At 42.5% G+C, this 24723-nt stretch overlaps 1 protein-coding gene across 5 annotated transcripts in view; it reads right to left on the reverse strand.

The window, feature by feature from the left end:
• The window catches only part of ube2o (ubiquitin-conjugating enzyme E2O), a 40942-nt gene that overhangs the window by 2139 nt on the left and 14080 nt on the right, over nt 1-24723 (reverse strand). For 3 of the 5 annotated variants that reach the window (XM_061772332.1, XM_061772330.1, XM_061772333.1), the window contains exons 2-22: nt 18871-18930; nt 17973-18083; nt 17362-17459; nt 17226-17289; nt 16829-16972; nt 16201-16310; nt 15918-16068; nt 15712-15769; nt 15095-15242; nt 14307-14462; nt 12974-13128; nt 12737-12849; nt 12455-12583; nt 11479-11568; nt 11099-11411; nt 10333-10685; nt 10051-10231; nt 6384-6520; nt 4824-5027; nt 4655-4712; nt 3229-3958 (exon numbers count right to left, since the gene is read on the reverse strand). In XM_061772332.1, the coding sequence (XP_061628316.1) occupies nt 3229-3958; nt 4655-4712; nt 4824-5027; nt 6384-6520; nt 10051-10231; nt 10333-10685; nt 11099-11411; nt 11479-11568; nt 12455-12583; nt 12737-12849; nt 12974-13128; nt 14307-14462; nt 15095-15242; nt 15712-15769; nt 15918-16068; nt 16201-16310; nt 16829-16972; nt 17226-17289; nt 17362-17459; nt 17973-18083; nt 18871-18930 (3563 nt within the window). Of the gene's footprint in view, nt 1-3224; nt 3959-4654; nt 4713-4823; nt 5028-6383; nt 6521-10050; nt 10232-10332; nt 10686-11098; nt 11412-11478; nt 11569-12454; nt 12584-12736; nt 12850-12973; nt 13129-14306; nt 14463-15094; nt 15243-15711; nt 15770-15917; nt 16069-16200; nt 16311-16828; nt 16973-17225; nt 17290-17361; nt 17460-17972; nt 18084-18870; nt 18931-24723 lie in introns of those variants that run through there. The other 2 variants (XM_061772331.1, XM_061772334.1) reach the window with 2 other exon arrangements.

Below are 24723 nucleotides of genomic sequence, written 5' to 3' on the forward strand. Positions count from 1 at the left end.
AGAGGGGCATTAACATTATATAGACGCCCCTGGCTGGGATACACATACGCGTGTCACACGCCATGTTTGATGTGGCAGATCTGGAAGTAAACTAATGCAAGTCAATGTACTGAACTTTACAAAGTGACAAATGAAAATGTTAATGTCTCTCATTCTCCCATTTATACACACACACACCAACCAATACTATGTATTTGGGAAACAGCGTATGTAACTTGTAATCTGATGAAAATAAATGGAGGGTTTAGACCTAACAATGCACGTAACACTGTTAATGTGATGATAAATATTGAAAAATTCATGATTTGCTTGTCTGCTTTCTCAGTCCTTAGTCAGGAAACCTATGTAGTATGAGAAAAGTTAGCAAAAGCAACTAACAATCACAGTACAGTGAATACAGTGATAGTCTTGCTGCAAATAGCGAAAAGCCACAATTGACATCCAACCAAAAAGGAGACTAACCGCCTGTACAGCGTGTTCCAAATTATTATACAATTTATATTTTTCTGATTTTCCTAAAATGTCAATGCAAATGACAGTCAGCATAATTTCAAAATTATCAGCTGTTAGAGCATAACTGGAATGTTTGTGAACAAACCTCCCAATGATGACAGTATTTTTTTTGAAAAACTAAAAACTTAAAATGCGCAGTTCCAAATGATTACACACAACACAACTTACGCACGAAAGGTCTTTTACTGAAACTAAAAACTATTTCAATGAAAAATATCTTAAGGTCAAGTTACATTTTAACATAGGACAGCTACGTTATTTTTAGCTTCTGCCTGAATTTCTTTGAGGATGTCAAAATAGCCTCCTAAAGCACAGCTGTTTGGATGTGAACTGCCTCCTAAATCTTTCGCTTGAGGCTGCTCCAAAGGTTCTCAACCGCGTTCAGTTCAGGCAAGGATAGGGACCACACTATGAGTTTCTCTCCTTTTATGCACATACTCCTCAGTGGTCATTTCACACCTTCTGGGACCCTAAAGGGTACGACCAGCTCTCTATTCATGAATCCGACCGCAAACATGAACCAGACACCTCCTTGCTGATGTTGCAGTCTTGTTGGGACATGGTGGCCGTCCACCAACTGTCCACTACTCCATCCAACTGGACCATCCGGGCTTACACAGCACTCCTCAGTGAACAATCTCATGTAGCAAAAAGCCCTCTACTTCATTTGCCTGCTATAGGCATAAAAGGAGAGAAACTCATGTTGTGGCCCCAATCCTCCCCTGAACCCAACCCTGTTGAGAACCTTCGGCGCATCCTCAAGCAAAAGATCTAAGAGGTGTGAGGCAGTTCACGTCCAAACAGCAGCTTTAGGAAGCTATTCTGACATCCTCCAAAGAAAGTCTCAAAATACTCAAACTCAGTAGATGTCAGACTTGTTCAGCTGCTATCAAATAAGAGTTCTTATGTTAAAATGTAACTTGATCTGTTAAGATGATTACCATTTGCTTAATTTGGAAAGCAGTGAAAATGACAAGATGGTGGCAAAGCATGTGTTTTTTTTTCCCTATTAGACAAAGCTAAGGCCTGACCAAATGAAGCTCCTCCCCTCAGTTCAACATTAATGCTTGGCACCCAGATTCCGCAAGACAGTGCCAACATGCCCTTAGTCTAAACATAAAAACAGTAAAAGGTGACTTTTTCAACAAATAAGGTTCCACCAGTGACTACAAAAATTCGAGAATTCACAGTTCACACTTCATAGGATTAGACGCAAAGTCAGAAACTTCTATTTTGCATTGCTCAGTCTTAATCCCATGAGAGCTGCCTCTGAGCGTAAAAAGGTTGCTACATCTCCAAGCAGCAAATGAATGAGGCTTCCTCACCCAACACCACACTTGCATATAATTCCACGCCAAGGCGGGATCTAATTATATTTAATGTCTCCGCAGTAGTGCTGGGCCATATTTCGAGAAGCTCGATTCGATTGATATTAGATTAATGCTCGATATGAAAAAAAAACCAAAAAAACAATTTGATTTCATCAATTTTATTTTCTAATGAAGCATGTTACCGAATGTGACGTATGTATCACAAGAGCCCCCCGACTCTGTGCCGCTCCAGTAACGTAAATAAAACACCGCCGCAGGTCATGTCGCGATCGTGGGGACAGTTGAAGCGCTTGTGTTTTGGTGTTCGGGGCTGGAAGATAAGATAGTAGTTTGCCTTTCACGGACCAGATCAAAAATGTTAACGGGATTTTGTTTATGTTAGCATTAACAGCTACTAACTAGCATATTTGCGTTAGACAGTGGGCCGCCCGTCGCTGTCTGAACCTAACTGTTCCAGACAGTTGGGTGTGGCATTCTCAAGAATCGATCTTGTACTTCCTTTTTTAGTCGCTTTATCTACAAATAACCACACTGTATTCGTCCCACGTGACGTCACGTTTCTTCTTTGTTTTTATTCTTCGTCGTCTTCTTGATTTCCGGCAGACCGGGCATGTTTAAGTGCATTGCCGCCACATAAGGGTTAAGTGATGAACACCTACAACAGAGCCAAACCCTAAGAAATACATTCAACTAACAAATATTGAATCTATTATATAATAACAATTACAATTATAAAGTAATGATTATGCTCTGCAATTAAATAGTATGTAGAATTATTTTTATCCTTTTATATTATATACTGTAATAACTGTCCCGGGGTAATGTTCTTGACAATTTTTAAAAATATGAAAATTCAGACAAATTGTTCTGGAAAATAATTTTTGGGCAGTTTGGCAGTTCTGCAGCCTTAGCCATAAATGTAATTTTAATAATAATTTGCATAATAATTTCTTCTGGTGTTTTGGCTTTCGGGTTTCAGCCTTGGATTTCTTTTTTTTTTGGTTTCGGTCAAGAATTTTCATTTCGGTGGATCACTAATTTTGAGATCATAGTTTGAAATACCTGCAGGGAAAAGTCATTTATTTCTTTGTGATGTTTATAACTGTTAAATAAACCTGCTTTATAATTTCAATCAATTTGGTCTGTTCTGGTTTTGTACATTTATAAACTTTAATACAATAAATATTGAATCATATTGAATATCGACATCGCAATATCAAATTTAGGCCATATCGCCCAGCACTACTATGCAGCAGACAAACAGACAAAGGTCGAGGACAAAATGGCCCTTGGGGGGGCACGCTGCGGACCCTCCGGTGGTAAAAGCTCCTCGGCAGCTTGATTGAAAAAAAACAGAGGAGCGGAGGCGTGAGGAGGCACTTACTTGTCGTCGACGTGCTCTGGGATGCCAGCGGCCGAGAGCGCGGCTCGGTACTGCAGCAGCACGCAGCGGACGCTCTTCACAAAGCCTTTAGAAAGCGGGAAGAGAGGGAAGCCGATGTCTGGGTAGCCGCCGCCTTCGGGGAGGAAGCTCCGATAGCTCTTTCTCCGTTTCTTGGGTCGCACCACCGGTTGGCCGAGCGCTGCGTCGCCACCGGCAGAAACCCGTTCCGACGTGACCGAAGCGGCGCCGTTGTTGTCAGCGCTCTCTCCGGAGCCGTCGCAGTCCGAGATGTGGCCGGTCCCCTGCTGAGAGCTAGCCGTACCGAGTCCCAAATCCTCCAGCTCCTCCTCCATAATACTGCCTGGGGCCTTCCTGGAGGTGCTGCGTGCCACAGCCACAGGCGCCTGCTCATCCAGAGCCTCCGAACAAGAAGGCTTGGCATGATGAGCCCTGGAGGAGGCATGCACAGCGTGGCACCTCTCGGCGGCGTCGTGCAGCTCTAGCCACAGCTCCAGGCGGTGGACCAGACACCAGCCGTTGGACACAAAGTGCTCCTGGATCTCCTGCTTGAACACCTCCACGGGATTCTGGAGGAGCTGCGTCATGGACTGGACCATTTTGATCAGGGCCATCTCGTTGTAACAGCGGCTGTTCTCGTAACCCTCCTGGAGGCCGCGGTCGCTATCGAAGCCCGCCTCGTTGTAGTAAGGCTCGTTGACCAAGATCAGACCTGCACACACCGCATAGGATTGCATAAGACCATGGCACTTATATGCAGTGGTAACTTGATTTAGGAGTTTAAAATTGCCCCAGATTATAAATCAATTTATGTATTCATGAAATAAATTTTCCCGATTGAAATGCGGCCGAGAGCGCCGCTTGGTACTGCAGCAGCATGCAGCAGACCCTCTTCACAAAGCCTTTAGAAAGCGGGAAGAGAGGGAAGCCGATGTCTGGGTAGCTCCGCCTTCGGGGAGGAAGCTCCGATAGCTCTTTCTCTGTTTCTTGGGTCGCCCCACTGGTTGGTAATAACTATGAACCAATTCATTTCTTGGGACTGGTGAACTTAGTTCAAATTTTTAATTATGAAGTTATGAACTTTCCCAACACTGATTCTGTATTATTTCACATTGCAATATACTGTAGATTGGAGGTTTAATAAATAAATAAATAAATAAATAAAATAAAAACGCAATGTCATTTTTTTCCAATATTGTGCAGTCCTCGTAGACACACAGTAGTGAAAACAATGTATCGATAATGGGTAATCAAATCAAAACATCCTAATCGAAACATGAGGGTGCTAGAGCTTCCCATTCCTATGTCTCACCCAAAGTCAGCTGTGATAACCTATAGCCCACCCATGACCCTGAATAGGCAATGTGGTAGAAGATGGATGGATGGATGGATGAATGGATTTGCTAACCTTGTATGGAGATGAGGACTTGCAGCAGGCTGGACTTGCTGGTCCATCTCTCAGTGCCCTGTTGATAAAACCAAGGATGAAATGATGAGTGCAGCTGAGTATTTTGTCTCCACTGAATAATATCAAGTCCTAAAAACCTTTCAACGACTAATGCGCAGTGGATACTTACCCTGCCGATCCAGGTGCCCAGCAGACTGACGCAGACCTTGCCGTTATTGTACAGGTTGGGATTGAGGCGGCCGCTACATTGAGACAGGTAACGAAAGAGAGGCGGCAGCGCCGGATAGATGTTAGGCAGCTGGATGTCGAACAGGAACAAGCCGTCCTCGTAAGGCGTACGATTTGGCCCCTTGATCAGAGCCGAGAACAGGTCCTGTATGGGAGAAAGCCACATAAAGCACAAGTACGCAAAAATTGCAATAAATTGGTTTATTTTTGGCCGGCATGTTGGCCGACTGGTTAGCACATCCGCCTCACAGTTCTGGGGACTGGGGTTCAAATCCCGGCCCCGCCTGTGTGGAGTTTGCATGTTCTCCCCGTGCCTGGGTGGGTTTTCTCCGAGCTCTCCGGTTTCCTTCCACATCCCAAAAACATGCATAGTAGGTTGATTGAAGACTCTGAATTGGCCGTAGGTGTGAATGTGAGAGCGAATGTTTGTTTCTATGTGCCCTGCAATTGGCTGGCGACCGGTTCAGGGTGTACCCCGCCTCCCGCCCGAAGATAGCTGGTATAGGCTCCAGCACGCCCGTGACCCTTGTGAGGATAAGCGGCTCAGAAAATGGATGGATGGTTTATTTTTGTACACACACAACCCCTTTTTCCCATGCAAATAAAATTCTGTTTTATAACAACATATTACGATGCATATAATTTGTCTTGGCAAAACAGTACTGTGCAAATGTTTTAGTCAACCTCGAGCTTTGTTTCAATAATTATTAGAAGTCATTTTGAAATAGTGAATCAAACAATAAAAAGGACAGACTGTGCTAGTCGAATTAAAATGAAAAGAAATGCAAAATAGATTCTTACAAAACATTGTAGGGAGATGGGTGCATGTGCCAAAAAAAAAAACATTACATTAAGGGTGATGATCTGGATAAAGATGGAGAAACAGGAATGTATTTAAGATTTGTTGTCAGTAAAAATGGCATTAATTGAACAGTCATTTCAGAATGATAATGGAACAACTCTTCTATTGGTCATCCTCCATAAAACAGGAAGCAAAATAGTCCCCTAAAATAGTTTAGAATTCTGCCTTGACGGACGTCTACGCTCCACAAAGTGACATTCCAGTTAGATATGACCATTCAAGAACTGGTAAAACAACAAATCTAATGCTGCCTAAAAAATGTGCACAGTCCTGTTTATGGATAACTTTATCGGTGCCAGTGAACCAGGAGAGAAGCTCTGGTCAACCAATTTGATAGACGACTGACGTAGGTGACTTGGGATTTAATCACAGTGTGCCATAATGCAGAAAATTAAAGGTAAAATTATTAGATGTTGCAGAGAAGCCATATTTTCAAAATGAACACACTGCAGCTTTGATGTTCTTTGAAGGACAATGGTTTACAGTTGATAATCCAGCCACCAACTCCAGCAGCCCAAAAGTTGGCAATGCGGACAACTATACTAGCAATGGTCCCACAGTCGGTAAGAGGTGAAAATTGACAAATAAACAATAATATTAAACTCTAAAATGGTCACACACAGAGACAGACGAACCCACCATGCGATCTTCAAAGGTTTTGACCATGATGCCGTCTGGCAGTGACGTCGCCAGCAGAGCCATTTCTTTCCTTACAGTGCTGAAGAACTTCTTGGCCTCGGCTGGCTGAAATTCCATTTTGTGAAAAGAGTGCGTGTCTGCAAAACACATGGAGGATTTACTGCAAAAATGATTGCACTCATCATGCATAACCGATTCCGTTTTGCAGTGACACCAGCTTCACTCTTGTCAGGTGGCCAAACCAAGAGCCAATCATTTAGAATAGAGGTTAATGGGGTTCACTTTAACTTTAGATGTATTTATACATAAGAGTGGTGACCCAGTAGGGGAGCGCCATTGCAGTCTGCCATCTTGAAACTGAAGTTGCCAGCTTTCTCCTCAACAAGTTAGCTAGCACTGCCTAAATTAGCCCAAAGCTAACTTTTTTTTCCATTTGGTTTTGTTAGACAGTGTTGTTGGTCTTCAAGGTTGTTTGATATACAACGGCTCCCGTTGTTGCAATAGTTGTTTGAAAAACTGAGGGTCTTGAGTGGACTATTCGTTTGGATGCAATACACAATTTCAACGCTAGATGGGAGTAATTCCTACACCGGGTCCCTTTAAAGTGAGCGCGCTCATTCTGGCGCGTGTTAACGGGGTTAGTGGTTTGGTTGGTCACCGGTTGCGGACTCGGGAGGAGCCGCCGTCTAGCCGCTGCAGCCGACTGAGCAAACGGGTTCACGGGGACAGTCTAAAATGCTTCACGCAATCGTAAAAAAGCTTAACGTCGCTTAATGTCACAAAACTGCGGCCAATCATCACCAGAATTTATGTGGACATCGCTACCTATGCCCCCTTCCACCTCTACAAATATCAGAACGACAGCCCCCATATTATGGCTTTATTGGATGTTTAGCGTTTTCACCATTAAGCACAACGTTAAGCTTTTTCTATATTGTCCCTCTCCACTTTACCACTATACACGGCTGACACTGACAGCAGTGCTAGGTTTTTGTTTTTGCAATTCAATAGTAAAATACAGATTTGTTATTCATATCAAGTCATCATAACATTTTGCCCTGGCCTACAGGACAGAGTTGTTTATTTGTTGGCTATATCCAATGTTGTGTTGGTCATCATATAGAATTAATTTCTTGTGTTTAGTGAATCATGCAGAAGATAACATACTTCCCCCAAAAAAAATCACATGCAAAATCAAAATCGCAATATTTGTATTTAAAAATAAATAAATGAATAAAATATTAACAAATATTGTAGAGTAGATGCGGCACGGTGGACGACTGGTTAGAGCGTCAGCCTCACAGTTCTGAGGACCCGGGTTCAATCCCCGGCCCCGCCTGTGTGGAGTTTGCATGTTCTCCCCGTGCCTGCGTGGGTTTTCTCCGGGCACTCCGGTTTCCTCCCACATCCCAAAAACATGCATTAATTAGAGACTCTAAATCGCCCGTAGGCATGACTGTGAGTGCGAATGGTTGTTTGTTTCTCTATGCCCTGCGATTGGCTGGCAACCAGTTCAGGGTGTACCCCGCCTCCTGCCCGATGACAGCTGGGATAGGCTCCAGCACGCCCGCGACCCTAGTGAGGAGAAGCGGCTCAGAAAATGGATGGATGGATGGATGGATGGATGTAGAGTAGATTGTATTGTAGAGTATTTTCCAAATCGTTCAGCCCTAGTCCTGATTGATCACTAGGTAATTTTAATTGGGTCCACATCATTAAAAGCCTATTGGCTACCCAGTAATGAAGACTGGCTAACTGTGTGTTTATTCACAAATAATTCTCCGTAGGCACGCTATAGGATTTATTGCTAGTGTTGGTCCCACTAACAGTGACACAACTTGTATTATGACGGACTGCCCTTTCTTTTGCATTATAAAGATCTTACAGGTGATTCAGTGTAAGTACTTCCACCACACATCAGTACCACATCCTTGCGGACTATCACCGTCCTGTCCTGCCCTGCCCTTTCCTGTCCTGTCCTCCCTCATCCTGTCCTATTGGTTGTTGCATCCATTCCTCACAGGGTGTCCCCTCGATTCACAGATAAGAACACAATTTCTATGTAATGTTATTTCATCATTATTCAGCTATTGTTCTGCTATGGTTTTGTATCCCTATTTCATATCTGTTCTGTTCTCTATGTTCGTCCCCTCAAACCCTTTTCTGTCTGGCTACATTTTCAATAAATATCACAACGTGAACAACCACAGGGAGTATTACAAACTCCCGCTTCACAGAAAAAAATGTTCCAGAATTAAAAGGCCTGCAGATTCAATCCAATACAATCCAATCCACTTTATTTATATAGCACAATTGAAACAAACACAAGGTTCCCAAAGTGCTGTACAATGCAATAAAAACACAGCAAAATAACAAAATAAGGATTAAAACAAAATAAAATGAGCTAAAAACAACATAAAATAAAGTAGGTAAAATCAACATAAAATAAAATGCACTGCCCACACAACACACATACGCTGTTGGAACACGTGCAGAATGTGGTTTGGCATTGTCTTGCTGAAATAAGCAGGGGCGTCCATGAAAAAGACGTTGCTTGAATGGCAGCATATGTTTCTCCAAAACCTGTATGTACCTTTTAGCATTAATGGTGCCTTCACAGATGTGTAAATTACCTATGCCATTGGCACTAACACAGCCCCATACCATCACAGATGCTGGCTTTTGAACTTTGTGTCCATAAAAGTCCGGATGGTTCTTTTCATCTTTGGCCTGGAGGACACGACGTCCACAATTTCCAAAAACAATTTGAAATGTGGACTCGTCAGACCACAGAGCACCTTTCCACTTTGCATCGGTCCATCTTAGATGAGCTCGGGCCCAGAGAAGCCGGCGGCGTTTCTGGGTTTTGTTGATAAATGGCTTTTGCTTTGCATAGTAGAGTTTCAAGTTGCACTTACGGATGTAGCGCCGAATTGTGTTTACTGATATTGGTTTACTGAAGTGTTACTGAGCCCATGTGGTGATATCATTTACATATTGATGTCGTTTTTGATGCAGTGCTGGCGGAGGGATCGAAGGTCACGGGCATTCAATGTTGGTTTTCAGCTTTGCTGCTTACATGCAGTGATTTCTCCAGATTCTCTGAACCTTTTGATGATATTTTGGACCGTAGATGATAAAATCCCTAAATTCCTTGCAATTGTATGTTGAAGACCATTGTCCTTAAACTGTTCGACTATTTTCTGTCGCACTTGTTCACAAGGAGGTGAGGCTCGCCCCAAACAGGTGTTTGATGAGCATTCCTCAACTTTCTCAGTCTTTTTTGCCACCTGTCTCAGCTTTTTTGGAACGTGTTGCAGCCATAAAATTCGAAGTTCATGGTTATTTGCTAAAAATAATAAAGTTTATCAGTTTGAACATTAAATGTCTTTGTAGTGTATTCAATTAAATATAGGTTGAAAATGATTTGCAAATTATTGTATTCTGTTTTTAGTTATGTTTAACACAACAACTTCATTGGAATTGGAGTTTTACTTAAAACCAAGGTACATACCAAACAGTGATTTTTGGCTTACAATTACACCCATAGTGGTTATATATTAATAACCGGCACCCCTGACGACAACCATAACTACAATGTGACCCGCGATGAAAAGAAGTTTGACACTCTTGAATAAAAGAAAAAAAAATGGAAGAAAAGGAGTACCTGGTGCCCAGTCCAGCACAGAGAAGACTTCACCCTTGGCACTGGTAAATGTGACGCCAGGTTTGCCGCCACTCTGTTGGCACAGCACAGGTGTGTCACTGAGAAAGTCACTTGGCCATTCCTGTCCGGCCACCGGGGTCTGTGGCTCCTGATGGGGCTTCTCTTCTCCAGGTCTCTCAGCCTGAAGAGTGAAGCAGCAGCAGGAAGGACAAACCAAAAATGACACAGGAATAGAAATGAAATCAACTCTGACTGACTGACTTGGGGATTTTCAGAACATACTTTTGTTCCTGTACCCGCACCCCCGCCTACTTCTACTACAGCCTCCATCTTCTCCTCTTCCACGATGGCCACATTATCCAGAGTCTTTCTCAGGTTCTCCTGCAGCTTCTTGAGGTCATCCAGGAAGCGCTTCTCCTTGTTGGGTTTTTCGGGGGCAGAGGGCGGTGCCGGACTTGCAACGTTAGCTGCCGAAGGGGGTGCGACCGAGGTGGGGGATGTCGGAGAGAGGCCGGTCCAAAGCTGCTCCACAGTCATGTTCTTCAGGCTCTCCAGGATCCTCAGGGCCTCCTTCAACTCCCTGAAGCCTCGAGAGGCACAGTCTTTACTTGGCTTCTCGGCTCCGTTGACAGCACCTGAAAGCCAACAAAATTTGCATTTTCACCAAGACATACAGTTCTATGTACTTTTTTTGTGGTATGAACTGGATCTGGCTTGCTTTTCTACGACTGGGTGTGGCACGGGACAGCAATAGCTCAATCAGTTACAGAAATAACAAGACATCCACAACTCCATCAATGAATTCAACAAAGAGGAGGAAAGCAGTATAGTACAGTACAACTTTGAATCTCCTCCCTCTATTATTTCCATAGATATCCATTCAGTTATGTGTGGTCTAAGTGTATAGACGTGTGCGTATCGTCTAAGCCCAAAGTTTCAGACACCTATATTTTGTTGGATGTAAAAATTCAATTAAATTATCTACTGCCAAATAAATTTTGCCTTTTATTCTGTGTAATCCAGTAAAAGTTAACAAAAAAGCCCTCACCTCCTCCAGAAGCTGAATTCGCCACTACAGACGCTTCGCCCTCATTTCCACTGACTGCCTTCGTGGGACTGGTAACCCCGACTTTGTCCCCTTCTTGAGGGGAAATGATGACGGAAGAGTAGCAGGACGTGGGGGTCACCGTCTCCGTGACGTCCATATTGTTCACATGACTGTCATCCTCGGTGGTGAGGCCATTATCCGTCTCCCAGCTGTCGCTATCGTCCTCCCACTCTTCAGTGGACAGACCACTGCTCGTCTCCTCCACCGAGTCATAGTCCGTTTCCTCCATCTCTGACTCCACGCAGTAAAGATGCTACATGGAATTTGAAGAATTTAAGCAACTATTTTTTTGTCATTTTAGTGATTGATTTGTAAAGCACCTGTGGGAGGACGATGGTCATGGAGTTGTCCGCCCACACCACCTCCACTTTGCTGCTCACATCCACCCGGGACACTTGGCCGACTGATGTCTGAGGGTGGGGGTATGTCAACATAATCATTAGACAAACAGCATGTGAGGAGGCCAGCACAACAAGAACAATCAAAAGAAGGCTATGATGAAGCTATTTAACAATATTCAAATCTGAGTCATTTCGCTACAGCACAGGAGCCAAAACAAAGGGCCGCGGGCTACATCAGGCCCTCCTTGTCATTTTATGTGGCCCATGAAAGCAGAACAGATTTGGTAAGGGTCAAGAAGTGTAACTCTATGTGCTCTTGTCACATGCCTACACAAACACAGTGCAGGTCAGCTTCTGGCTAACAGACACCATTGTTAGCTGTATGAATATAATAATAATAAGTAGCACAGGACAAGTGTCATTTAAGCAGCCTCTTCCGGACTCTTCAGATTGAGTTAAAACAACAAATACCATCATCAGTATATTATAGCGTAATAAATCACTCTGCACAAACTATTACTGTTGCACGTCTACATCAGTCATTTCCCTAAAAAGATAGCTATCGATGTTTAATTTTCCCTAGAAAAAAAATAAATAATTTGTTAATGTTTCATTTCAAATGCAACCAAATCTGCTCCGGTTTACACAAAACATACCGTAAGTAGTTTGTTATGTGAACCGAACCACAACCTAGAAAGCCAGGTACACGATTTTTGTCATACCATTACACCACTAGCAATTACACATTTATGTAGTGTTGTTTCACCATTATAACCACCCCGCTGACGGCAACCATAACTACGATGTGGGACATCACTGCCCCAGAGGTAAGGTCTTACATTATAATGGAATGCCTCATAGTTTATCATTTAGTAAGTTGGATATACAATGGGAATTATACACACACCTTCTTTTGATTGCTGACAAAGCCTGATATAATTTAAATACACCTCACCTCATTTTCACAGTCGTTCTCCCTGACTTCAGAGTTCCATATTCTTATGACAATGTCAGTGGTACGGAAGTGGAAATCTGGGTGATCCGCTATGTCATACACGCTAACGTCCTCCTCCACACCAATAACCTGGAAGCCAGGAAGGAAGGAAGGAAGGAGAGAGAGAGAGAGAGAGAAAAAAAAAAATCATACTATTAGACACAACAATGTATAAGAACACGCATGACGAGTAATAGCCTTTTTTATTTTTTTCTCCTTGAATCTGTGCTCTGGCTTCCTGACCTCCACGTCGTCACCGGCGGTGTTGAGTTTGATCCACTTAACAACACACGTCCTGCCCTTGTGGTCGCCAGACTGGATGACACCATACATGCCTGGGTCTTGGAGGGCTTGGGCTATAGGGACCCGCATATACATTTTATAGATATTATCATGCAAAATGGCCAAGTATCCAAAAGCAAACAGCTTCAGCATATGACTTGTAAAATTGTGGAACTAAGAAGTGGAATGATGACTGACGTCGTTTGTCCACAACAAAGTCGCCAGGGCAAAACTCGTGGCCGTCTAGATGCTGGATAGGGATGAGGTCATTGGATCGTATCCCTTTCTCCACACGTCCATCCTTCCACATTACATCAGCTGTGGTCTTGGTAGAAACAACTTCCACAGCCACACTACACATAAAAACACATTGTATATTAAAAAAAAAATGACATTATTGGGAAATAACTCCAATCATACTACAGAAGAAACTCTTTAAAGATATGAGATGTACCACCGTTTTATCACAACATATAGATGTAGAACATACAATATAACACCAGAGGGGGCCTCAGGTCAAAATGTCTTTATTTTGCACTTTAGAAGAATGTGCCGGTTTTATTGATTAGAGAATACACACAGCTGACAAGGCCTTAACCCTTGGATGCACAACCTACCAATACCTACACTCTTCCACGAGTGGGGTCAAAAATGACCCCAATTAAAATCAATGGGATTTTGCAATAAACTGGGTTGTTATTCTTCAAAATCTTTAAAACAAAGAGCTGTAATATTTTCACACTCTAGGTATTCCTCATAAAAGATGTTTGTGACGTGAGGCCATTTGCATTTGTATATATTTTTTCATTAATTTCAAGCAATTAGTACAATTTTTTTCTTTGGGCGGTTTTCATCCACCATATTGCTGTGGTGCATTGTGCTAAGCAGCAGAACAGCCTCTCTCTTTTTTCTCACATAGCTGATCATGGTCATGCTGCCATTGAACCCACATGCAGTGCTGTGGACCTCTCTGGACCTGGAAGCCTTCATGACTGGAGTTACTGTTAGCTAAAACAATACTGTGTTACCTACCTAAATACAACACTGTTAGCTAACAACGAAGTAGGCTAAACCGATCACACATTTCACACATTTGATCATTAATTTGATCACACATTACAATCTGTCAATGAAAAATAAGTTCATAAATGGAGATAATACATGCATGTTGCTGTGTAAAAATGACCTCCTGGGTAGTGAGGCATCAGATGTGTAAGTGGGACAGTCAGAGTTGCTAAGAATTAAAGGTTTCCATAGGAACCGCTTGGGGGCATTTTTGACCCCACTTGTGGAAGAGTGGGTAGTGATATAAAAACTGCAATTTCTTAAAATTAATGAAAAAATAAATACAAATGCAAACGAGCTCACGTCACAAAAATGTTTCATGAGGAATACCTGGAAAATGAATATATTCCAATTTTCATTTTAAAGATTTTGAAGAATAACAACTCGTGGGGTCATTTTTCACCCCACGTGTGCATCTAAGAGGCAGGTGGCCAAAACATAATGTGACGAATCCTACATATCCCACCTGTCTCCTGGTTTGAACTCGCGAGAGAACCTAGTCCTCTTCTTCTTGTGCTTCCTCTTGAGGTTGCGTATAGACAGTGGGATGCTCTTCTTGCGGTTGGTTCCCAGACAGCCACTTTGTGAGGATGCTGTGGAGCTGGCCGATGATGTAAGAGAACTACAGCATAGTTAGAAAGAGAGGTACTATTTCATTCTATCTCTTGATGGGTTTAACGAACATAACAGCCCAGCCACACTCGTGGTAGTTGGTAGTGCAAATCTAAGGTAGAGGTTTCTGATGAGCACAGTTTTCTTAAATTTTCTGCAAATGTTACATCAGTTAAGTTTTAAGTTAAGGGTTATAGTGCCAACTGTTGCGCTGACATGCACTCGACAACCTTTTACTATTTTAATTTCGATTTTATAGGTGTGGACACAGTATTTCAGTAGGGGGAAAAACAATTCAAAATACATTATATAGTACATTGCTCAATATCAATGAGTACACTGCAACAATTTCCTTTTAGAAACAAGTTATTTTTAAGACATACTTTACAACAAAATACGAATAACAGTAAATTAGATTTCTCATTTAATTCCACACCAAAGTCCAGCAAAGTTGCAAGCTACATTTTAGAATTTAAAATAAATAAATAAATAAATAAATCTAATTCACAATATTTCAGTCAAAGCCAGTCTAATAAACAAAAAGTGTTCACTGATAAATGGATAAAAGTTGACTTTTCAAAGTACTCACTTATGTTGAGCATTGTATGTGTGAACACAAGTTAAAAGCAATAGCTGCCTGACCTGGTATCGTCTGTGTCTTCTGCTGCCTCGTCATCAGCGTCCTGCTCAGCAGGAGCGTTGTGAGTGTTCTGCAGGTCAAGCGGGTTCTCATTGTTTGGGCAGTTATTGTAGTGATGGGAGGAGTCTGTCTGTTCGGATTTGTGCTCGCCTGGTGACAGATAAAAAGAATGGGAATACATGAGCAATTTAAAACAAATTCTATACATATAAGTAAATGCCACACAGTAATGAACAACAACAAAAAACAAAAAAAACTTGGAATGGCAAGTAATTCTGCTTTGTGCAGTGAGAGAAGAAAATACCATCTTCGTTTGGTTTCCTGGATTAAGCTGCAGACATCTCTACTGTGCTGCACTTCAGTGGCATTTATCAACAGACTATTCCCTCAGCTGAGGGCTTCATTTGTGGAGAGTCTGCCTGCCTGCCTTTCACAGGAATTCAACGCTCTTTGACACTGCATCAAAACATCTAGTTCCGAAATACGTGAGGGACAATGTGAGGAGAAAGAAAATGCTTCATTTTCTGACAAAGAAAAATGAATAACGATTTAACGTGTGTGTGGAACGAGTTTGGGAATGTTACTGTATGTTCCTCAGAAAACAAGAGTTGTTTTGCACCTTGTGTATCGACGTTCCCCGACTTCTTGCCCGAATCCTTCTTGAAAATTCTTTTCAACTGCAAGAAACGAAAACACCCAAAAGTGAGTATGGCACGGATCATATCTGTGTAGACTGACAGTTTCACTTTTTGTCTCTTGTCATCCATGAACTACCAGTGATTCATTTTAAAGATAATTATCAGAGATGACTCATATAATCTCGACCTTTCTGACCACAGGGTCCTCTTGTAGGACAGGAGTCCCTTCAGGTCCTTCAAATGTGATGCGGGTGGCGTCCCCATTAGCAGGGAACACATAAAGCCCCCTGTCTCCAAGCTGCCTCTGGGTGTGGTCATAGTAGCCCAGGCGCCTCACCCTAAACCCATTGAGGAGAGCAACTTTACACACAGAGTAGTGTGTGATATGTCTAAGAGAGCTAATTTATATATGGTTGTTGATTGAGTAAAATAAGGTGTCTTCACTAACATCCATGAGGAGGGAGACCAACCTGCAGAGGTTTTCCTGTGTGATGGTGGAGGGAGGAGGATAAATGCTGTCAGAGCCTTTTAGAGAATAGCTCTTTGTGATCCATGTCACCTTCAGCTCGGAAACCTTTACCTGATTAAACCACATTAATACAAGTGAGAATGGCAGACTGTTCCAGTAGCACCAGAAATGGACAAACAGGCAAAGGCAGTTCTGGACACTGATGTGGGTAATCAGTGGAGATGTAATACTGACGCCATGTTAGTAACGGAAAGATTAGTTGCATGTAAAGCAATCACACCTCATACCGATAACGTAACAAATTAAATCAACAAGTTATTGGTTAAACAGTTTCTGCTGTTCGCTGTTAACAATCAACATTATTCTGCATAGTGTTTGATACCAAATTATCAGTATGTGGTTATACCACACTTATCTCATAACAGGAAATGACAACCAGTTTGTTAAGATTGTTAGTCAAGGGTGAACAAAGTTATGGTCGTGTAAACAGCAACAAAGTCTTTTCAGCATCTGTAGCAACAACTAGACAACTTAACATTTGATAACCACATCTACCAACGTAGCATTTCTGAAGAGGACTGACTTTGTAACTGGGCATTGAACATGTCAAAGTCCAAGGATCACTTTACCTCTTCCACCACTGCCCTGAACTTGCACTTCCTGCAGAGGACAGGTTTGACCCCTGACAGCCACTGGACATTAGAGAAGACTTTTGAAGGACCAATCAGGACCTGGCCAGGGTAGAACCCATACTCTTCATCAAAGAACAGGCCCTGGAAAACAATGGTGAATGGTTGAGCCACCAGACAAAAACGGCACGTTAATGGTTTCAATAATGAAATGACGATCAAGACTGTTTTTCAGGGCTACTCATAATGTGACAACACAATTGCCAAGTTAGGGTCAATACATCAGCCATGTTAGTAAAGCACAAGCTGCCATTTGATTGGCTTCAACTGTCATGTGAAGAAAAGAACGATACATGTAGCAGAGGTAAAGGAGATCATCAGAGCTCTATTTCCATACCGGATCACAAACATGAGGACTGACATCGTATAGCTTGGCACCATCCTCCACACTCATGGAACATCTGGAAGAAGGTGAGAAAACATCAGTTGACACACAAACACAATCACATACAATGGCCCACAAATTAGCTTACCTGGCTCCGTTGGAGAGCTTGAGGATGATGTGATTGGTAAAGTCGTACACTTTCCCCAGCCAAAAGTCATAGGCTATGTAGTCACCGTACATGAAAGACTGGGGAGGAAATAATCAAGACACACTGCTGTAGTAACATGTGGACTTATGTACATACTCTATATGTGACTGACTTAACGGAGGAGCTCGAGGACCTGGTGGAGATCCATCCAAAAGTAAACACTTTCAATTAAAGCCACGTAACACGTACACATTGGCTACGGTGTTAGTGGCAGCGTGAGTCTAGTCACATTGACACTACAGTTAACCATCATCATCAGTTTTAGAGTTGGTGGAAAAACATGGCAGACATCAAGTAAGAAATAAGTAGCATCAATAAACTGGTTGTACTCTTTCTGGGATTTTCTACACACAAAAAAATATTGCCTTTTCAAATAAATGTAAGTTGTTTTTATATAATCATCTTATTACTGGGTATTTATCACCAAACACTGTTATATTCTAACTGTCAGTACAGTAGTAATGTCTGGGAGAGGGTAAGAGGCTCTTGACCCTTTCTATTGGTATATTCAATTGTAAGTTAATTACTAGGTGATAAACTTAAGTGATTACCCAGATGTGTTGCAGCTCTTTGCTGTTGACAGGATACAGTATACAGTTTGTGCCCACTAGTTTCACTGCACACTCAATGTCCACATTAGTCACAATGCCGCACTGGTTGTCCTGCAATAAAACAGACTGGTTAATACAAAGGTTTCTTTTTTACAGCATGAACATATTTTTTTAGGACTAAAAACAACAATAATGAAACTGGCCTGGACAAAATGTTGGTACCTTAACGCAATCTTGCACAACCTTCTGAGGCAATTACAGCAATCAAACTATTTCTGTAACTGATTGAGCAAACTGCTCCAGCGATCTACAGTTTGAAGGGTGCCTTCTCCAGACTGCATGTTTCAGTTCCTTTCACAGATGTTCAAAAGGATTTAGCTCAGTGCTCATCCAAAACCACTTCAGAATAGATATTTTTGTACTTAACATTTTTGTGTGTTTTTTTTTTTTTAAGCTGCACATTTCGGGACTTCATCCAGTTGGAGGACACAAATAGCAGCTGAGACGAACGAAGCTTTGTGACACTATGCAGCACATTTCACTCCAGAATGCCTTGATAGGCTTGCGATATCATTGGACCGTGCAAGGATTCAAAACACCAGCGCAAAGCAGCCCCAGAACATAGCTGAGTCCCGTTCATGTTCCACAGTAGTAGGCACAGTGGTCTTTTCTTTGTATCTTACATTTCTGGATGTCAATTAAGAAACTTACGTATCCAGCCAAAAAGCAAAACTCAAGTCTTGTCAGTTGCAAATTAGTTCAGTGATCATTGTGTTTTCTTCTTTAACAAAGATATCAAACAATTTTGTCCGTGTGTACATAGCTGTACAACAATACAGACGATTGTGGAAAATATTGTGATAAAAAGAATTACAGAAAGCATTGAGTGTTGTCTTACATTTGAATTACTGCGTCGAACAATGTCTCTGATTACGATGGATCGATCTTCAAGTATCAGCTGTGAGGAAAAAAACAAAAATGTTAGCTTACTGAGTCTCAGATATTTCTCTGCTCATAACAAAAGCTGAGTGCAAGCAGCATCTACAATGTTTCCAGCTTCAATAGATCTTTCTAAATTAATATTGGATGCTAGAATGAGCAAGAAAAAAATGCACACATTTTATCAGTAAATATTTAATCTGCAGACATATTCTTCCCATTTTGTTAGATTAGTGTAAAAATAGGTGTGTAGTGAACACTATGCAGGTTATTACTTTGCATGCAGAAATAAAAAATAAAAAAAATCAAAGGCTGAAGTTTTTTCAAACCCCCTGCAATTAAAACACACTTAGTTTGTGCAATGCTTCCTCTCCATTTCTGAATTCTGGGAGGTAGAAGTAAATTGTCGACTTGGGAGTGAGCAATGTACAGTGTACGTGCTAACTAATTGACAGCAGTCTGGAAAGTGTTACAAAAGCCATTTCGAAAGCTTTAGAACTCCAGCGAACCATAGGGAGACCCATTATCCTCACATGGAGAAAACATGGAACAGTGGCGAACCTTCCCAGGAGTGGCCGGTCTACAAAGATTATCCCAAGAGAACAGCAATGACTCATTCAGGAGGCCACACAGGAACTCAGGACAAATTCTAAAGAACTGCAGGCCTCCCTTGCCTCAGTTGAGGTCAGTGTTCATGACACAACAATAAAGAAGACGGCATCCATGGCAGAGTAAGGCCAAAACCACTGCTGACCAAAACGAACAAAGGCCCATCTTACTTATGCAAAAAAAACATCTGAATGATTTCCAAGACTTTTGGGAGAATATTATATGGACTGACGAAATGAAAGTTGAGTTTTTTGGAAGGTGTGTGTCTCGTTACAACTGGCATAACTGTAGCACAGCATTTCAGAAAGAGAAGATCATACTAACAGTCAAACATCGTGGTGGTAGTGTGATAGTCTTGGGCTGCTTGCTCCTTCAGGAACTGGACAACTTGCCGTGATAGATGGAACCATGAATTCTGCTCTTTAACAGATAATCGAAGGAGAATGTTCGGCCATCAGTTTGTGACCTTAAGCTGAAGCGCACTTGGGTTCTGAAACAGGATAACGATCCAAAACACGCCATCAACTGAACTTCTCAATGGCTTATGAAAACAACATTAAGGTTTTCACTGTCATTGTCCACGTGAGCATTGAAGTTTTTCCACCGACACGCCTTCCATGAGGAAGCAGAGTCTGGGTTCTCTGAGGCGGGCTCTCCTATCTCTGGGGTTGAGGTCACCGAGGTGGTTAAAAAAGCTCCTTGGTGGCAAGGCCTCGGGGGTGGATGAGATTCGCCCGGAGTTCCTAAAGGCTCTGGATGTTGTGGGGCTGTCCTGGTTGACACGCCTCTGCAACATCGCATGGACATCGGGGACAGTGCCTCTTGATTGGCAGACTGGGGTGGTGGTCCCCCTTTTTAAGAAGGGGGACCGGAGGGTGTGTTCCAACTACAGGGGGATCACACTCCTCAGCCTCCCTGGTAAGGTCTATTCAGGGGTGCTGGAGAGGAGGGTCCGTCTGGAAGTCGAATCTCAGATTCAGGAGGAGCAGTGTGGTTTTCGTCCTGGCCGTGGAACAGTGGACGAGCGCTATACCCTCGGCAGGGTCCTCGAGGGTGCATAGGAGTTCGCCCAACCAGTCTACATGTGTTTTGTGGACTTGGAGAAAGCGTTCGACCGTGTCCCTCGGGAGTCCTGTGGGGGGTGCTTTGGGAGTATGGTGTATCGAAACGCCTGATACAGGCTTTTTGGTCCCTGTACGACCGGTGTCAGAGTTTGGTTCGCATTGCCGGCAGTAAGTCGGACTCGTTTCCGGTGAGGGTTGGACTCTGCCAAGGCTGCCCTTTGTCACCGATTCTGTTCATAACTTTTATGGACAGAATTTCTAGACGCAGCCGAGGCTTAGAGGGGGTCCGGTTTGCAGATGATGTGGTTCTGTTGGCTTCATCAAGCCGTGATCTCCAATTCTCACTAGAGCGGTTCGCAGCAGTGTGTGAAGCGGCTGGGATGAGAATCAGCACCTCCAAATCTGAGACCATCGTCCTCTGTTGGAAAAGGGTGGCGTGCCCTCTCCAGTTCGTGGATGAGATCCTGCCCCAAGTGGAGGAGTTCAAGTATCTTGGGGTTTTGTTCACGAGTGAGGGAAGGACGGAGCGGGAGATCGACAGGCGGATCGGTGCTGCGTCTGTAGTGATGCAGACTTTGTATCGGTCCGTTGTGGTAAAGAAGGAGCTAAGCCGAAAAGCAAAGCTCTCAATTTACCGGTCGATCTACGTTACTACACTCACCTATGGTCACGAGCTGTGGGTCGTGACCGAAAGAACGAGATCCCGGATACAAGCGCCCGAAATGAGTTTCCTCCCCAGGGTGCCCGGGCTCTCCCTGCGAGATAGGGTGAGAAGCTCGGTCATCTGGGAGGTCCTCCACATAGAGAGGAGCCAGATGAGGTGGCTGGGGAATCTGATTCGGATGCCTCCCGGACGCCTCCCTGGTGAGGTGTTACGGGCACGTCCCACCGGAAGGAGACCCCAGGGACGACCCAGGACTCGCTGGAGAGACTACGTCTCTTGGCTGGCCTGGGAACGCCTCGGGATCCCCTCGGAAGAGCTGGAGGAAGTGGCTGAGGAGAGGGAAGTCTGGGCGTCCCTGCTAAAGCTACTGCCCCCGCGACCCGACCTCGGATAAGCGGTAGAAAATGGATGGATGGATGGATTAAATAGACACATTGCTCCATCTTTTGATCGGATCGGTGATTGGTTATCGATTTTTTTAAACTCGCAGTTCGGTGATTGGCCCCAAGAATCCTGATCCTGTAAAGCCTAGCTACAATTAACCTTTTTGTTTCGTTTGCTACTCAGTGTACCCCTTCTCTGATTAGTTGACAAGCTTCAGTCAAAAATATCTACCATTAAGCTAATAATAATGATAATAACTCGGCTTTACACGATCAGGATTTTTGGGGCCGATCACCGACCAAGTTTAAAAAAACGATAACCGATCTGATCACAAGATGGAGCAATGTGTCTATTTAAATGACTTGTTAATTTACTGGATGTACTTGAGTACTGTATACGGAGTATCTTCTATATCTAGTATTCTCTAGTCAGGTCATGTATTCTAATCAGTCAGGTCAAACTAACATTACAACATGACAGAAATAATGGGTGCTAACTTACTGTAATTAAATAACTCTCTAGCATATTAGACAAAAGTTAAAACATCAATGACCTCTAGGGGGCATTCAAGGGTTGGCCACTGACATATGTTTAGGTCAGATTTACATTACAACATGACAGAAATAATGATAATTACTTACTGTAATTAAATTACTTTATTGCAATTAAATTACTTTAATAAATACTGTTAATGACACGCTTACTCTAACTTTATCACTGTCCTGGCCATATTGACGGGTGTTGTCCAGAGTTTGCGTCCGTTTGGCTTTTCCTTCTTTTTTTTCAGGCTGCGTTGCTTGAACGTGTGTGTACATTCTTTAGGTGCCCGATCAAATGTGTGTTGAAGCATTTAGATGACATTCCCCACAATGTACTTCAGTTGTGCACAGACTGCAAATAACTTGTTTGTCTGAGACACCGCAAAATAGGCCCACACCGATGACGTGTTTTTTAACCGACAAAATTGAAAAAAACTATTGGCCTTCAGATAGTTACAGTACTGTGCCACAAGACACGTGACAAGGCTAAAAATAAACTAGCTTTTTGATTCATACGCAACGGCGACGCAGAGTTAATTAAATGCCTTGTGCGGAGCCGATCGATGACGTCATTGATCGGATCGGCGAATTATGACATGAAAGCCAACCAGCCGATCAGCATAAAATTCTAATTATCGGCCGAAACCGATCACACCGATCATAGCAATTGCTCACTTCAGTCAGGAGAGTTTCCTAAAGCTCTTAAAGTAGCTGCCATTAAGCCTCTGCTAAAAAATAGAACGCTGGACGCTTCCATGTTAAGCTATAGACCCATCTCAAATCTCCCTTTCATAGCCAAGATTGTTGAGAAAGTTATTTTTAAAATCAACTCAGCAATTTCTTGAACTTAAATGGACTTTGTGACAAATTTCAATCAGGTTTCCGAACTCATCACAATACAGAATCTGCTCTTATCAAAATGCTAAATGATATAAGGTTTAGTACTGACTCGGGAAAGGTGTCAATTTTGGTCTTGTTGGACCTCAGTGCGGCTTTTGATACAGTAGATCATAATATACTGCTGAAGAAGTTGTAAACATGGGTAGAACTAAATGGAACAGTCCTTCAATGGTTCAGGTCCTACCTGGAGGAAAGGAGTTATTTTGTAACCATTGGAAGTGTTCAATCTCATCGAATGGCAATGATCTATGGGGTCCCTTCAAGGGTCAGTTCTAGGACCCCTCCTGTTCAGCCTGCATATGCTACCCTTGGGTCAAATTCTTCAGAACTTGAATTTTGACTATCATAGCTATGCAGATGACACACAGTTATATCTAGCAGTGTCTCCAGATGACTACAGTTCAATTGAGGTGTTGTGTCACTGTGTAAAACAGATAAACAACTGGATGAGCCAAAGTTTTCTTCAATTAAACCACAACAAAACTGAGATAATTGTTTTTGGCAATAAAGAGGATTGCTGTTAGTAAATACCTGGAGTCACTCTCTTTAAAAACCAAAGACCAAGTCCGAAACCTTGGTGTTCTGATAGATTCCGACCTGACTTTCAACAGTCATATCAAATCAATTACTAAAACTGCCTTCTACCATCTGAAGAACATATCCAGAGTGAAGGCTTGCATGTGTCAAGCAGACCAGGAGAAGCTCATCCATGCTTTTATCTCAAGTAGACTTGACTATTGCAATGGTCTTCTGACTGGACTCCCTAAAAAGAGCATTAAACAGCTGCAGCTCATTCAGAATGCTGCAGCTCGGGTTCTGACCAGAACAAAGAGGTCAGAGCATATTACTCCAATTCTAAAGTCTTTACACTGGCTTCCAGTCAGCTTTAGAATAGATTTTAAAGTTCGGCTACTGGTCTATAAATCACTAAACGGTTTATGTCCTGAATACATGAACGAAATGCTAATGGGATATAAACCCAGTAGGGCTCTGAGATTGACAGGACAGACTCAGGTCAAATAGTGGAGCACAGAGTCCAAAGCAAACATGGTGAAGCAGATTTTAGCTATTATGATGCACACAAATGGAATAAGTTGCCAACAGAAGTGACGTCAGCACTTGAAGTGACGTGTGCATTTTTTTAAGTCCAGGTTAAAAACTCTTCTTTTTTCCTATGGTTTTTAGAGCATTTCCATTTTTCAAATGGTATTTCTTGCACTGTACACCATTTTAATTGTATTTTTATTTTTATTTCATCTTTGTTTTAAATGTTTATAAACTGTTTTTTATCCTTTGTTTTTAAATGCTTTTAATCATGTAAATTTACTTTGCTTTGCTAAAGATGTGCAATACGATGGTTTGGTAAGTGCACACAGCCTGAAACAAATAGTTTGCTGAAGCGCCATTTGCTTTTATGAAAGCCTTGAGTCTTTTTGGGTTGGAGAGAGACATATTGACTTTGGCGATATCTGATGATTTTGGGCAAGAATGGTATTTCGAAGTGTTCACAGCTCCCTCCAACACGACTAAGACCTGTACCTGTAAAATCAAGGCATGATGGACCACCATACTTTGTCATTGGGTATGCTGTTCTTCCATTGATGGACATCTTTTTGCCAGAAATAGGTTCACAAAGGCACAATATCTTATCA

The sequence above is a fragment of the Phyllopteryx taeniolatus genome, chromosome 4 (genome assembly GCF_024500385.1).
Source record: "Phyllopteryx taeniolatus isolate TA_2022b chromosome 4, UOR_Ptae_1.2, whole genome shotgun sequence".
Taxonomy (NCBI): domain Eukaryota; kingdom Metazoa; phylum Chordata; class Actinopteri; order Syngnathiformes; family Syngnathidae; genus Phyllopteryx; species Phyllopteryx taeniolatus.